We start from the raw sequence: 16,351 nt of genomic DNA on the forward strand, positions 1-16,351 counted from the left end.
TCATAAACAGAAAAATGTCCATTACCATCACTACATCTTTTCTAAGCTAAATGTTGTGAGGTTTATGTTTAGAGTGATAGCAGCACTAGTTATAGAAATTATAATGCTTAATAGAAAGTTTCAATCTTTACAATGTCGAATGCACATCATTTCAATAAAAAGCATCCATGCAGTTGATATTTTAGTATCATTCGTATACTGTTATAGTTTAATATTTTCTTTTTTATTACATTTAGTTTTAATTTAATACATTTTCAACTTAAACTAAATAAAAATGAGAAATGCTGCCTACGCAACTAGCTGAAATAAAGCTTTTTCTAATTTATTTTTATGTCAGTTAATGTTTATTTCATTTTAAATACCATTTATGGGTTTAGTTAACTATCTAAAATGATTAGGAATTAATGTATTTCAAATCATTATAATGCAGGTCCCACTTACACCACTTACAGATTTTTAGTACCATTTTAGTACCATGTAAAATTTGAAACAATTTAATACTATTTGTTTAATGTCTTTCTCCTGTAGATTGCAATAGGTACTGATCTGTTGGCACATATCAATGTATCTTAAAACAAAATATGACAGGTTGATTTGTAGTAGTTGTCCCGAGTTTCTCCTACTCATTTTAACCAGATCATCACCTAAACGCTGGAAGCGTCTCATGCAGCAGGACTCACTCATGGAGAGCAGAAGCGTCCGTAAAACAAAATGCTCTTGGTTGGATTGTGTTGGATGAAGAAAAGGAAAGGATGGTCTGCGTTGAAGACCTGCGGTATTTTATAAGAATAATTCATCTCAACGACGCCGGTGGCTGCAGCCGCTTCGGTTCCTTCCTCGTTGACTTCAACAAAGGCTTTATGGATCACCTTCGACACCACCAGGTCGTTGTTGTAGGACATGCCTGAAAGATTCACCTTCGTCTCGTCAAACACATCCTTCATTCCCATGCTGATCAGAAGACTCTTCATGTTGTAGGTTTCCTCCATCTTGAATCTGGGCAGAGATACATGAACCTCTTGTTGACGCATGACTTCTGGTTTGGTCCACTCCATGAGCTTCTCGTAGGTCAGTGCCTTTTCAAGCTGGATAATAAGAGAGACATGTCAGATAAATAGTTGAAATAGTCTAAATGAAAACTGTTCTTCAAGTAAACATCTGACTGGTCACGGCTGGCTAATTAAGCATTCAAATCACCTTCTGAAGGCCAGTGGTGTCGTCTTCCATCTCGCTAGGAAGGATGATCAACATACTGAGATTCTTCCCGACATACGGCAGCTCCAGAACCTGACTGTTGATCTCTGGGATGGAGGTCAGAGGAAACTTTGCCTTTTGATACATCATCTTCACTGGCTTAGTTTCATTCTGCAAAACATAAATGGAAACGAATTATAACCCCTCATATTTCATCATGACTGTTAAAAATATTTTAAAAAAGAGCATGAAATCCCACCTTGTTCAGCTTAAACTGCCCATCACTGGTGGCTTCCTTTGGGAATTTCTTCTCCCAGTTTCCCTTGAAGTAGATGGCGTTCACCAAAACCAGTTTCGTCATCCCATCGATGGCTCCCTGTGGCACCAAGTCCTTGATCTTCTCTAAAACACATATTTTGAGCAGTTTGAACTAGTTGGTTTGATATTTTTACTATACAGCTCAACTCAAGAACCCATTAAGCCAAACAAGGCCCTTTAAAAAAAGACAATTTTGCTGTAAAAAAACATAAAAAAAACTTTTGTAAAAGTGTAGAATAGGTCCCCTGATGAGAGGTTCTCTCGTATTGCGTAAGTTGCTAACGCTACGGGTAAAGTCATCTTTTCTCGAGATATGAAGCCAAAAAATTATCCTTAATTTTGTATTTATTGTCAACGCAGTGCAGCAGCTAGCAGACCTAGAGCAGGCTGTCTAGCGTGCTCATTGGCTGCCCTGCGGCAACTGCAGCAGCCTACCAGTGAGCCTGGCGTGACGTCACGCCCAATGAGCTCTTCGCATTGCTGGATCCTGAGAGAAGCCGCTGCCGCCATCGAAAAAGCGTCAAAGCCAGTAGAGGAAAGCGTCTGGAGAAGCCGGTCATCTTCGTCGCCTTCAGCCATCCATGTGAGCTACGCTATCCGGCGATGAGTATCCTTTAAGCTTTATTCTGTGCATGTTCGCCGCCGCGACACCCCTTCTAAAAGAGCACGAGACGTTTTTCTCAAAATGTCTCGTCCTTCCTGTGGCTGGTGCCGATCCTCGCTCAGCGCCGGAGACCGCTACGTGATCTGCACTATCTGCCTGGGCCAGGAACACGCAGCTCTCGCTTTCTCATCGGGAGGCTGCGTCCACTGTGAGGAATTGTCGATGTCGACCCTGCGGGCTCGACTCAAAGTTTTCAACACCGAAGCTGTCACTCCGCCCTTTGTTGGATCGCGCAAAAAGAAGCGCCGTTCTCAAAGACCACCGGAGCCTGTGGTTACAGCGAAACGCTCGCCGGAGTCCCTCCCTCGAGCTTCGACCTCGCCTTCCACCCCCCCCTCACGGACGCGCAGCTGCCGGCTTCGGACAGCAAGGAGTGGTCGGGTTCTCATCACTCCGCCTCCTCCTCGATCCAGGAATCCGGCCGGACTGTGCTGGCGTGGACGCGGAACTTATGCGCCTCCTTTCCCAGGCTTTCGACCGACTCGGCCTTGAGTGGTCACCACCAAAGGAGCCCGCGTCTAACAGAATCGACGGCAGCTTTCTGCATCGCCTTTTCTGCCTGAACTCCACACGGAGCTTTCAAAGTCGTGGAATGCACCATTCTCCGCGAGGCTCCACTCTCACATCAAAAGGTTTGCAATGCCCTTTGGGCGTCAGGGCTCATTCCATTAGAGGCATGGCCTCGTCGTGGGCATGGTCCAGCGGAATTTCAATTCATGACATTTGTGTGGCGGCGGGCTGGGCCTCCCCGTCCACATTTGTTAGGTTTTATAACCTGGAAGTTCCGGCCCTGCAGGCTAGACTTCTGTCAGTATAAGTGTAATGTATGTTCTGCCCAGATCTGATCGTGCGCAGGCTACTCTCACATGACTTAGCTCTCCTGGTTGAGCTGCACTATATTGGGTTATATGCTTATATAGACCGGCAACGCCGCTCTGTATTCCCTATGAGTGCTTATGTACATGTGCTGGCACGTGTTGTTGGTCGCCTGATTTCCCGCTTATCTGGGTTCCCCGGGATTCCCTGGGACTCATGAGTGGATGCTTGGCGCGCACGACGTTGACAAAGGGTTCCCGTAGCGTAAGCAACTTACACAATACGAGAGAACCTCTCGTAAGAGAACGTATCGGTTACTAGTGTAACCTCGGTTCTCTCTAGAAGAGGGAACGAGTATTGCGTAACCTGCCATGCTCGCGCCACGAGGGACTTTTGCTTCAGTCGATGAAAACCAGGGAATCAGCCTTCCGAGCCTCTCTTTTATATGCTAAGCCCATTCTGGCGGGCTGTGACGCGTAGAGGGCGCAAGGGCGTCTCATTGGGCGTGACGTCACGCCAGGCTCTCTGGTAGGCTGCTGCAGTTGCCGCAGGGCAGCCAATGAGCACGCTAAACAGCCTGCTCTAGGTCTGCTAGCTGCTGCACTGCGTTGACAATAAATACAAAATTAAGGATAATTTTTTGGCTTCATATCTCAAGAAAAGATGACTTTACCCGTAGCGTAAGCAACTTACGCATTGCTCGTTCCCTCTTCTAGAGAGAACCGAGGTTACGCTAGTAACCGATACGTTTCAAATTGAGAGTAAGTTTATGCTGGATTTCACCTTGTGTTTTTGTCTCCACCCATTTGTTGATGTTGACACGAGCAGCCTCTGATTTGTTCTTGAAGTCCACCTTCTCCAGTCCGGCTTCATAGTAGCTTTTTGCGTCATTAAGGAATTTCTGTAACACAGCAAATCGATTGTGGTGCAAATGATATTAGAGTTTATTCACTAGAACTTCCAGTGAATAAACCGAGTCTTACTTCAACAAACTGGTAGGATTGCTCTCCGTAGAGGCGGTTGGCAAGACTCAACACATACGGGACTCCTGGTTTGTTCAGCTCACTCATAAACTTGTTGAAGCTGGAATGAATTTGGTCCTCAGGTTTTTCCTCTGGACATTTCTGTTTGCATCAACAATATCAGATTTAATCAGTTGAATCAGATGAACCCAAAGGATACATGCATCTCTACAGTAAATACAGATGTTCATGCAACAGAACCTTGACAGAATGTTAGCTAAAGTTCTGAGAACGTTCCCTGTTAACTGGGTTAGTGTTTGATGTAAATATTCATACGAAACCTTGAGTTCAGCAGGTGTCTGAGGATTCTGGGTTTGCTGCATCATTGGTGGTTCATTGTTAAAGCCCAGGACCTACACAGCATCGTTAAGGTAGAATTAATAAAGATAACATATTGTGAGTGCACTATTCAAATGCTCATTAAAATAGTTTAAAATGTACTAGAAAAGACAATGAAGAACTTTACTGTTTGGTAACTTTACTGTTTATGCCATGCTTGGAACTCAAATTACACAGATATCGAATACTTCCCTACGGCAAAAAAGTATATGCACAGTATTTGAAAAACAGTAGGCAAAAAGTCCCCGGATGACCCACTACTTCCAAGGTTCTGAAGTGCGTATCCGATGGACACTTTACTATCCCATGAGGCCACGGGAGAGGATTTACGAATGGCAGTGAATCGATGCAACTGATTCTGGTAGGTTACATGACAGAAACAACATGGCGGATGTAGTCCGTCTGAATTACAATCATACTTCATTCAACACGCTTTAAAAAAAAAAAAAATTATATTATGTACAGTATTATCAAAAGGACAGTGCAATACTCTGATATGGAGGTAATAATCTTTATTGTGTTTGTTTGTTGTAGTTTTATTACAAAACAATAAAACAATGCAGTTCAATGAAAACAATGCAGACCACTTTAAAATCTGGAATACATGCACTCGTTGTGCAAAGGCTTAAATCACTTCCTGGTCCCTTTGACTCACTCTACTTTCCCGTCACCCTCTTTTAAAAGTATATTGTGTGAGATCACCTTAATCATCTGAGCCGCTGTGTTTCCTCTTGCACCGAGCAACACCATGGCCAGAGCCGAGGAGATGCTGACAGGAGAGAAGAACACATTTCCTGATACGTTTCCTTCGCTGATCTTCTTGAACAGGTCGAGGGAGAACTGTGTGTTTGCAGCAGACAAATGCTCCATTTTCACAAGCTAGAAAACAGGAGAGAGAGAGAGAGAGAGAGAGAGAGAGAGAGAGAGAGAGAGAGAGAGAGAGAGAGAGAGAGAGAGAGAGAGATGATCAGCACAACAATGTGAAAATCTCAAACCGAGCATTGCTCAGGTCAGTTGTTATTTCCTATGTAAACAACATTACATGCTTGTCTAAGTAACAGTAAATCCATGCTTTATCTTTCATATGACAGTACAGTACTAGAACAGTAGTTTTTGCATCATTTTCATCATTACATATACAGAAGTGTAATGTAAAAATCTGTTCTATTCAAGCACTACCTAGAGTTTTTTTTAGCAGGAACGATGAAGTTTCGCCATGTGTCGGTGGTGAAAGAATGATCTGCTGAGTCACTAAGTGTCATTCTTATAAACGTTGCCTCCCCCTAAAGAGCCCATCCTCTAAATCAAACCCAGCCTTTTTGTAAAACGTCTCGGTTTACTCAACCCTGATAGGAGGGAATGAGAGAATATGCGTGTGACGTCACCGTCGGCCAGAGTGACTGCGGTTATGCCCACCGAGTGGCAAAAGTCTAAGTGGTAGCATTAGTTTTCATTCGACATTGTATTGAAACTTTCTATTGAGCATTATAATTTGTATAACTAGTGCTGCTATCACTCTAAACATAAACCTCACATTCTCATTCAGGTGGTTTTGGACGGGTCTCTTCATGCTACCGTACATGTAATGTAATCAAATCTATTAGTTCACATAAACATTTATGTTGTTTCTTGCACTACACGAGGCTCTATTATACAAGTCAAATTATGTGTTTGCATTCACTGTAATCGTATATTAAACATAAATTAAACAATTATTTACAATTCTTGAATTAAACCTGCTTTGTTTGAGTTTTTATTGTAATTAAATAAAAACCGCTGTTACAAATAAACTGTAGTCAAACTCTGAAACTCAAAGAAAACTGGTTTCTGAAAAGGTGTTGAGGGGGGAAACACGGAAAGAGAGGAAATGAAACTACCATTTTAATTAGTAAAATAAGTTTATTTTTATGAATCTCACATCAGGGTGTATATGTTGTAATATGAATAAATCATTCAATTACGTAAATATTTTATTGGCTAAAATGTTATCTTTTATATTTTTACCATTTGAGAATTGTGTTTCATAATGTTACTGTAGCCTATAAAGGTTGTTAAAAAAAACCTACCATGCTGTTTTTTTACCCATGATGGTAGGGTATCAGTCAGTGAAGCACTCTATCAGTCAGTCACGTTCGACTGACCTGACGTATTGGGATCTCACCTTTTACCAATTACCTTCGAGTGGTACAAAACAAGCCAATTCACATTTGCAGATTTGCATCGCAAGCCACTCCCCGCCAGCCGGGTATATCGACCAGCGTGCAAACTCACACATTAAACTTTTCCTTTAGAGCCGAGCGGACAGGTTTCACTCTGCTACAATCATTCGTTCGAGTATCTGCAGAACAAGAGGAAAGCTGTTTCAGTGTTGGATTGATAGCGAGTTACAGCAGAGTTTGCATCTGAAAGAGTATTCAGTTACACAGATAAGTGCAGCGACTGTCACCCTAGGCGCTTCGACAGTGAAAGTGCAATTTTCCCTAAAAGAGCAAGCGGACAGTGAGAGTATCTTTAAAGACGCCTCTCTGTCCGTGCATTTCTGGATGCATTCGTTTCTCAGGGACGGGACACCACATGGCACCCACGTCCAGACCTCTGCCAACCTCCAGCGGCAGGTTACAATGTTACCTCTATGAGGTGCGCTTACGCTTTGACGTGGCTCCTCTTCGGTGATTGGTGTTCTTTATTGTCAATGTCATGCTTTCTTTCCTGCAAGGCGGGTTGGAAAGAAGGCTGTCTGCCTCCACCCTGAAAGTGTATGTTGCCGCAATCGCAGCACACCATGATGCAATATACATGGTAAGTGTCTGGGGAAACTTGACTTGATCATCAGGTTCCTGAGAAGTACCAGGACATCGAATCCTCATCAGTCACCCCTCATTCTCTCTTGGGCCCTCTCTCTGGTCTTATTTTTTATAAAATTATTTTTTTTTACCTTTATTTAACCAGGAATAGTCCCATTGAGTTACAGTAACTCTTCTTCTAGGGAGTCCTGGCCCTTATCGGCCCTACAGAGAGCACACTTTGAGCCCTTGCAGTCAGTAGAGATTAAGATCCTGTCTCAGACAGCGAAGCGTTCCTGGAATTCGGGCCGGCCAACTTTCAACGTCATCCTGAGACCCCCGCCTGGATACGTGCCCAAAGTTCCCACCACTCCTTTCAGGGACCAGGGGGTGAACCTTGCATTGCTGTGTCCTGTTTGCGGGGACAAATGCTTTCTGGTGTCCTGTTCGCTTTTTAAAGGAGCTTTCTGTCCCTCCATTGACAGCTAGGCAACTACCACTTTGATGCTTCAAAATCATCAATTGTTAGACAGTTTTCTAGGATATTACGTGAGGAAGTTTTTCGTCCAACAATTAGAATCTCTGTTTTTTCAGAATTGTTTTTTGATACATATTCTAGTGACAAAGATGAATTAATGATATTAAGAGGATCTATGACCTCTGGAAGCATCTCTTCACTAGCTTAGTCGGTATTGGGTCTAACATACATGTTGTTGATTTAGATGATTTAACTTTAATTCTTCCTCTCCTATAGCAATGAATGAATGAAATTTTTCCTCAGGGAGACTAAAATGCACTGTCTGATGCGATACTGTAGTAGACGGTTGCATAGTTATAATGTTCTCTAATATTATCAATCTTGTAAGTAAAGAAGGTCATAAAGTCATTACCGCTGTGCTGTTTGTAAACGTCTGGTGTCTAAGTTTTATTTTTCATTAATTTAGCTACTGTTTCGAATAAATACCTAGGGTTGTGTTTGTTTTATTCTAAGAATGTTGAAAAATAAGCCGATCTAGTAGTTTTTAAGGCCTGTCTGTAGGCAATCGCGGTCTCTCTCGACGAAATGGAGCAACAACGAGTTCTTCTATCTGGGATGCTGACGAGATGAAACTGGTCAGGAAGATTATCAGACATCCCAAGTCTCCCGGAAGTTCCGGGAGTCTCTCGCATATTGATAGCGTCTCCCTGATGCCCGCAAATTAGTTCAAATCTCCCAGAATCCAGAACATACTGCGCGCATAACATACATAGCGCACACACGCACAGCAGAGAGGGAGAGAGCGAGAGACCTTGCGTGTGTCTCTCGCTCTCTCCCTCTCTGCAGTGCGTGCGCGCTATGTATGTTATGCGTGCAGTAGGCTATTAGTCAACCCCCCCTGCCCCCCTTGAGATTGAGCCCAATCGTGACTCAAAGACAAAGGGAGGCATCAGTGGGTTCTCTGTGAACAAGGGTGCAGTTCACCGCTGGACCCTAACACAACATGAGCGGGCAGCAATCACGTTTGAATGCAAAACAATGGCAGGAAAGTGCCCAGTACATCTTAACTCGGCGCTAGACAACAACAGAATTCAGAGAGATCAGGCTGATGTGATGAACATTGTGGCCACTATCCAAAATATGGTTAATCCTTTTGACCCATTGCTGGATGGAGAGTCTCTTTGTCAAATCTCTACAGAAGGCATCAGAAAATGTTGCCATAGACTTACTAGGGGATAAACAAAGAGGTGTTAAGGCACTCACTGAATTCTGTGAAAAAAGGATTGCCAATGGCTAAGCATCATTCCATGACCCTATAAAGAAAATTAAAAACATTCAAAGACACTGGCCAAAGTACAGTCACAAAAATTAGAGGAAAATAAATCACCCTAACATCACATCACAACTTGTTTGCAAGGCTAATTGTTGTGGGTAGCGTTGGGCAAATTAACATTGATGAAATGCTCACTTGCGGTTTGGGTCCTTTTCCACAGTCAATTTCCAACTTTGATGGCTCTCTGGTCAAAACCAACAAAGCTAAGCTGACGCATATCTTGCTCGATGAGATCAACCCGCCTGCAACAGTGAGTGACATTCCTGATGGCTCAGTTTGGATTTGGGATGCTATGGCTCTGGTGCAACAACTAAAGCCACAGCCAACATTTGGGTTGAATGCTGATCATTGTACTGAGGAGATTAGTTGACTCAGCTAAGGCAACCAAGTCAAAAGAGCTTAATTTTGTATGTGACACATACAGCGACCTGAGCAAAAAAAAAAAAAAAAAGCAGTGGAAAAAGTTCCTAGCATGTGGCTAAAATAAAGAAACCTTACTGGAGTATTTCTTCCAACATTAGAGCTCATCTGCAAATAATAAAATTGACAATATAAACGTCATTGTTACACATGGAAGCAAGTGTCACGCAATTAAGATGAATGTGAGCTATATTGACCTTGAGATACTGGAACTCAAAGACCTAGAGACAAGTCAGGAGGAGGCAGACACCAGAATGATACTGCATACTTGGCAGTCCTTCTGATCATATAGGTCAAACGTCTAAGCTTCCAGAGCCTCACATAGTTCTGGTGATGGGGTGAAACTTGTTCCTAGTTCTCGAAACATAGGGATGTATTCTGTTTTTGAACTTGCATGCTTTTGTATGCTTTTGCTTTCCCAACCTTATGCAGAGCGCTCACAGTGTCACATCCAGAAAAGGCATGCAGACCTACAAGGGCATCACATTTGTCTTCGCCAAGATGGGCATGTAGCTTGGTAATGTCAGTAATGTGTGTGTTTCTCCCCTTGGCAGTATGGATATTGAGGTGGCCATGCAGTATAACACTGTTTTATATTGTAAGGATATTATACATATACAATTTTTTTTTTTTTATGCATACACATTTTAAACATACATTTTATACTGCAAGTCAATATCCATGGATCACTGGATCTTTTGGTGAGTTATAAGGAACACTATTACGTCCAACTGTCACCACTAATCTGTATGTGTTGTCTTGGTTTCACCTTTATGGGCTTTTAGTTTGTTTTCATTTTCATCCTGTGTTCCTTTGTTCAGTTTTCCTCCTTCACATTATTAGTTCATTTTGTTTAGGTGCATGTCATTAATCATCTTGTTTTAATCACTATTTAAGTTCTCCCTTCGCAGTCTGTCATTGTTCAGTCTATGTTAATGTTAAGTGGTGTTTGTTTGCCTGCCTTCTGTTTGAGATCCCTTTAGAGTTTATTAAAGACTGTTTGTACCTGAATCTTATTCTTCCTGTGTATTCCTGCTACAAACCTTTACACCAACCTTTAGTTCAAACTGATAACCGTTTGTTTTACTTGAGGTTTCGCAATGTCCCCTATTAAATCCAGTCATACAGCAGGCTCTTTTGCCACTCAGTCAGGCTGAGTGGCAAAAGGGTATGCATTTATGTCACTTACGTCACTACAACTTACCAAAGATCCAGTGATTCATGGATATTGACCTTTTTACTGTCTATGATATTGACATGCAACCAGGAATCATGTTTTCTGATATGAGGAATATGAGCTTTTGATGCTGAATAAATACATAAAGCAAATTTGCCTGTGAACACTTTATATAAAGACAATATAAATCCGGGTGATAACTCACTTATATAAATATTATATATATCGTCATATCGACCAGGCCAGCCCTAAAACTTGTATAGTTTGCAGTGTATATTTAAAAACATCAAATTATGCAAAATATAAGATGGTAAATATTTAATTGATGATTTGACAATACAATATATAACAATACAATATATAGGATATGATTTTACACCAAAAGTCAACATATTGACACAAAATGACAACTTCAAATCCACATTTGTATACAGACTGTCGAAAGCTACAGCAAAGAGAAGCAAATGGATCGCTACAATTCACAGAAATAACTGGATTTCAGGCAGTGAAATACCTCAGATTTCTTTGTCAAATCTATTTGTACAGTCAATCTCAAAGCTCTTTCCTATTTTAGATGTGTTTTGTGTGTTTTTTTGCAGCATTCACGGTGAAAACCAGTGCTACCACTTAGACTTTTGCCACTCGGTGAGTGTAACCGCAGTCACTCCAGCCGACGGTGACGTCACACGCATATTCTCTCAAGCCCTCCTATCAGGGTTGAGTAACCCGAGACGTTTTACAGAAGGGCTGGGTTTGATTTAGAGGATGGGCTCTTTAGGGGGAGGCAACGTTTATAAGAATGACACTTAGTGACTCAGCAGATCATTCTTTCAACTCCGACAGATGGGGAAACTTCATCGTTCCTGCTAAAAAAAACTCTAGGTAGTGCTTGAATAGAACAGATTTTTACATTACACTTCTGTATATGTAATGATGAAAATGATGCAAAAACTACTGTTCTAGTACTGTACTGTCATGTGAAAGATAAAGCATGGATTTACTGTTTCTTAGACAAGCATGTGATGTTGTTTACAGGAAATGACAACTGAACTGAGCAATGCTCGGTTTGAGATTTTCGCTTTGTTGTGCTGATCATCTCTCTCTCTCTCTCTCTCTCTCTCTCTCTCTCTCTCTCTCTCTCTCTCTCTCTCTCTCTCTCTCTCTCTCTCTCTCTCTCTCTCTCTCTCTCTCTCTCTCTCTCTCTCTCTCTCTCTCTCTCTCTCTCTCTCTCTCTCTCTCTCTCTCTCTCCTGCTTTCTAGCTTGTGAAAATGGAGTCTTTGTCTGCTGCAAACACACAGTTCTCCCTCGACCTGTTCAAGAAGATCAGCGAAGGAAACGCATCAGGAAATGTGTTCTTCTCTCCTGTCAGCATCTCCTCGGCTCTGGCCATGGTGTTGCTCGGTGCAAGAGGAAACACAGCGGCTCAGATGATTAAGGTGATCTCACACAATATACTTTTAAAAGAGGGTGACGGGAAAGTAGACTGAGTCAAAGGGACCAGGAAGTGATTTAAGCCTTTGCACAACGAGTGCATGCATTCCAGATTTTAAAGTGGTCTGCATTGTTTTCATTGAACTGCATTGTTTTATTGTTTTGTAATAAAACTACAACAAACAAACACAATAAAGATTATTACCTCCATATCAGAGTATTGCACTGTCCTGTGATAAAACTGTACATAATATAAATATATATTTTTTAAAAAGCGTGTTGAATGAAGTATGAATGTAATTCTTCCCTGCCATTCATAAATCCTCTCCCGTGGCCTCATGGGATAGTAAACTGTACCTACTGTTTTTCAAATACTGTGAATACTACGGTTTGGCATTGTTATTTGAGTTCCAGGACTGGCATAAACAGTAAAGTGTCAGCAATGAATCACTCTATCCACTCAATTATCAAAGGCCTGAGGGCCAATATCAACAAAGAATGTGTTTGACATCATCAGTTCTTCATTGTCTTTTCTAGTACATTTTAAACTATTTTAATAAGCATTTGAGTAGTGCACTCACAATATGTTGAAGTTATCTTTATTAATTCTACCATAACGATGCTGTTTAGGTCCTGGGCTTTAACAATGAACCACCAATGATGCAGCAAACCCAGAATCCTCAGACACCTGCTGAACTCAAGGTTTCGTATGAATATTTACATCAAACACAAACCCAGTTAACAGGGAACGTTCTCAGAACTTTAGCTAAAATTCTGTCAAGGTTCTGTTGCATGAACATCTGTATTTACTGTAGAGATGCATGTATCCTTTGGATTCAACTGATTAAATCTGATATTGTTGATGCAAACAGAAATGTCCAGAGGAAAAACCTGAGGACCAAATTCATTCCAGCTTCAACAAGTTTATGAGTGAGCTGAACAAACCAGGAGTCCCGTATGTGTTGAGTCTTGCCAACCGCCTCTACGGAGAGCAATCCTACCAGTTTGTTGAAGTAAGACTCGGTTTATTCACTGGAGGTTCTTAAACTGTAATATCATTTGCACCTCAATCGATTTGCTATGTTACAGAAATTCCTTAATGACGCAAAAAGCTACTATGAAGCCGGACTGGAGAAGGTGGACTTCAAGAACAAATCAGAGGCTGCTCGTGTCAACATCAATAAATGGGTGGAGACAAAAACACAAGGTGAAATCCAACATAAACTTATTCTCAATTTGAAACTTATTCTACACTTTTACAAAAGCTTTTTTTTTTTATGTTTTTACAGCAAAAATGTATTTTTCAAGGGCCTTGTTTGGCTTCATGGGTTCTTGAGTTGAGCTATATAATAAAAAATATCAAACCAACTATTTCAAACTGCTCAAAATAACCAATGTCCATCTGTATTTTAGAGAAGATCAAGGACTTGGTGCCACAGGGAGTCATTGATGGGATGACGAAACTGGTTTTGGTGAACGCCATCTACTTCAAGGGAAACTGGGAGAAGAAATTCCCAAAGGAATCCACCAGAGATGGGCAGTTTAAGCTGAACAAGGTGGGATTTCATGCTCTTTTTTAAAATATTTTTAACAGTCATGATGAAATATGAGGGGTTATAATGTGTTTCCATTTATGTTAAGCAGAATGAAACTAAGCCAGTGAAGATGATGTATCAAGAGGAGAAGTTTCCTCTGGCCTTCATCCCAGAGATGAACAGTCAGGTTCTGGAGCTGCCGTATGTCGGGAAGAATCTCAGTATGTTGATCATCCTTCCTAACGAGATGGAAGACGACACCACTGGCCTTCAGAAGGTGATTTGAATGCTTAATTATCCAGCCGTGACCAGTCAGATGTTTACTTGTGGAGCAGTTTTCATTTTGACTATTTCAACTATTCATCTAACATGTCTCTCTTATTATCCAGCTTGAAAAGGCACTGACCTACGAGAAGCTCATGGAGTGGACCAAACCAGAAGTCATGGGTCAATGCGAGGTTCATGTATCTCTGCCCAGATTCAAGATGGAGGAAAAATACGACATGAAGAGTCTTCTGATCAGCATGGGAATGGAGGATGTTTTCGACATGCAGAAGGTGAATCTTTCAGGCATGTCCTACAACAACGACCTGGTGGTGTCGAAGGTGATCCATAAAGCCTTTGTTGAAGTCAACGAGGAAGGAACCGAAGCGGCTGCAGCCACTGTCGTCGACGTAAAGATATGTTGTATCATCCCGCAGGTCTTCAACGCAGACCATCCTTTCCTTTTCTTCATCCAACACAATCCAACCAAGAGCATTTTGTTTTACGGACGCTTCTGCTCTCCATGAGTGAGTCCTGCTGCATGAGACGCTTCCAGCTAGTTTAAGTGATGATCTAGTTAAAGGAGAAACTCGGGACAACTACTACAAATCAACCAGTCATATTTTGGTTTAAGAAACATTGATATGTGCCAACAGATCAGTACCTATTGCAATTTACAGGAGAAAGACTTAAATAAATGGTATTAAATTGTTTCAAATTTTACATGGTACTAAAATGGTACTAAAAATGCTTCATACACAAATTAATCCTACTAGTGTATGTGGGACCTGCATTATAATGAATTGAAATACATTAATTCCTAATCATTTTAGATTAGGGTTATTATAGTTAACTAAAACCATAAATGGTATTTAAAATGAAATAAACATTAGGCAAGGCAAGGCAAGTTTATTTATATAGCACATTTCATACACAATGGTAATTCAAAGTGCTTTACATAGAAGAAATTAAAATAATCAAAACAAATAAGAATAATTAAAACAGTATAGAATAAAAAATAAAATAAAGTACAGTACAGTAAAACAGTCGGACGAGCAGTGGCACAGTGCTCATTCAGTAAATGCACAGCTAAACAGATGTGTTTTGAGTCTGGATTTGAATGTGACTATACTGTAGGAGCACATCTGATCTCTTCTGGAAGCTGGTTCCAGCTGCGGCTGGCATAATAGCTAAAAGCAGACTCTCCGTGCTTAGAGTGAACCCTTGGTATTTCTAGCTGAAGTGATCCTAATGATCTGAGTGATCTGAGGTTTATATTCAGTGAGCATTTCTGCAATATATTGAGGTCCTAGCCCATTAAATGATTTATATACCAGTAATAATACTTTAAAATCAATCCTAAATGTAACTTGGAGCCAGTGTAGAGATCTGAGGACTGGTTCATATTTTCTGGTCCTGCTCAGGATCCTGCCAGCAGCGTTCTGTATGAGCTGCAACTGTCTTATGGTCTTTTTAGGAAGGCCAGTGAGGAGTCCATTACAATAATCCACCCTGCTGGTGATAAAAGCATGAACAAGTTTCTCTAAGTCTTGATTGGAAACAAAGCATCTAATTCTTGCAATATTTTTCAGATGATAGTATGCTCATTTAGTTATTGCTTTGACATGACTACTGAAACTAAGGTCTGACTCTAGAGATACACCAAGATTCCTGACTTGATTTTTAGTTGTTAGACCCCTAGCATCAAGGTATGCATTCACCTTGAGGACTTCAGCTTTGTTTCCAAACGCAATGACTTCAGTTTTGTCTTTGTTTAACTGAAGAAAGTTTTGGCACATCCAACTGTTGACCTTATCAATGCATTGGCACAGGGAATCAATGGGGCTGTAGTCGTTAGGCGATAGGGCTAAGTAGAGCTGTGTGTCGTCTGCATAGCTGTGGTAAGAGATTCGGTTCTTTCTCATTTGGCTCATTGGGAGCATATACAGGTTGAACAGGAGTGGTGCAAGAATTGAGCCTTGAGGGACTCCACATGTCATTGACGTCCACTCAGACTTATGGTCTCCTATACTCACATAATAACCTCTCCCTTCTAAGTATGACCTGAACATTACTGACATAAAAATAAATGAGAAAAAGCTTTATTTCAGCTAGTTGCGTAGGCAGCATTTCTCATTTTCATTTAGTTTAAGTTGAAAATGTATTAAATTAAAACTAAATATAATAAAAAGGAAAATATTAACAAAAACTATAACAGTATATGAATGATACTAAAATATCAACTGCATGGATGCTTTTTATTGAAATGATGTGCATTCCAGAGGTGGAAAGAGTAATAAAATATTCTACTCAAGTAAAAGTACTACTACTTCAATTAAATTTTACTTAAGTACAAGTAAAAGTACTGGTCTAAAAATCTACTCAAGTAAAAGTAAAAAGTAGCTCATTTAAAATTTACTCAGAGTAAAAGTTACTGAGTAACTTTTTTAACAGCGGGGGTGGGGGACTCTCCCGTGTAGGCTTGTAATGGTATGAGATTTTCACAGTATGATAACGTCTCAGAAAATATCACGGTTTACAGTATTAATCAATTAATAAATAAATAAACTGTATTA

General features: G+C 40.8%; 2 protein-coding genes across 6 annotated transcripts in view; one reads left to right on the forward strand and one right to left on the reverse strand.

Moving 5' to 3' along the window:
* LOC130077874 (leukocyte elastase inhibitor-like) overlaps positions 1 to 16,351 on the reverse strand; it is a 145,604-nt gene that overhangs the window by 32,955 nt on the left and 96,298 nt on the right. The window contains exons 1-8 of one of the 5 annotated variants that reach the window (XM_056243279.1): positions 5,488 to 5,529; positions 5,056 to 5,232; positions 4,296 to 4,367; positions 3,976 to 4,116; positions 3,776 to 3,893; positions 1,454 to 1,596; positions 1,198 to 1,365; positions 1,017 to 1,085 (exon numbers count right to left, since the gene is read on the reverse strand). The exons of 1 other annotated variant lie outside the window; for it this stretch is intronic. In XM_056243279.1, the coding sequence (XP_056099254.1) occupies positions 1,017 to 1,085; positions 1,198 to 1,365; positions 1,454 to 1,596; positions 3,776 to 3,893; positions 3,976 to 4,116; positions 4,296 to 4,367; positions 5,056 to 5,223 (879 nt within the window). In that variant the 5' untranslated portion in view covers positions 5,224 to 5,232; positions 5,488 to 5,529. Of the gene's footprint in view, positions 1 to 657; positions 1,086 to 1,197; positions 1,366 to 1,453; positions 1,597 to 3,775; positions 3,894 to 3,975; positions 4,117 to 4,295; positions 4,368 to 5,055; positions 5,233 to 5,487; positions 5,530 to 16,351 lie in introns of those variants that run through there. 3 more of the 5 variants (XM_056243275.1, XM_056243277.1, XM_056243285.1) reach the window with 3 other exon arrangements.
* LOC130077877 (leukocyte elastase inhibitor-like) lies at positions 11,781 to 14,348 on the forward strand. The gene is made up of 7 exons (XM_056243288.1): positions 11,781 to 11,981; positions 12,607 to 12,678; positions 12,849 to 12,989; positions 13,066 to 13,183; positions 13,390 to 13,532; positions 13,621 to 13,788; positions 13,901 to 14,348. Exons 1-7 carry the CDS (start codon positions 11,814 to 11,816, stop codon positions 14,300 to 14,302), a joined length of 1,212 nt encoding a protein of 403 aa, XP_056099263.1. The 5' UTR covers positions 11,781 to 11,813; the 3' UTR covers positions 14,303 to 14,348.

Source organism: Rhinichthys klamathensis, unplaced genomic scaffold (assembly GCF_029890125.1).
Source record: "Rhinichthys klamathensis goyatoka isolate OS25496 unplaced genomic scaffold, OSU_Roscu_1.1 h1tg000784l_1, whole genome shotgun sequence".
In the NCBI taxonomy this organism is placed as follows: Eukaryota; Metazoa; Chordata; class Actinopteri; order Cypriniformes; family Leuciscidae; genus Rhinichthys; species Rhinichthys klamathensis.

Bases quoted from the DNA above. Each gene is read 5' to 3' on its own strand.
- LOC130077877 (XM_056243288.1), top strand. From the start codon at position 11,814: ATGGAGTCTTTGTCTGCTGCAAACACACAGTTCTCCCTCGACCTGTTC. The intron at 11,982-12,606 runs GTGATCTCACAC...GATGCTGTTTAG, and splicing joins CAGCGGCTCAGATGATTAAG to GTCCTGGGCTTTAACAATGA. The intron at 12,679-12,848 runs GTTTCGTATGAA...TGATGCAAACAG, and splicing joins AGACACCTGCTGAACTCAAG to AAATGTCCAGAGGAAAAACC.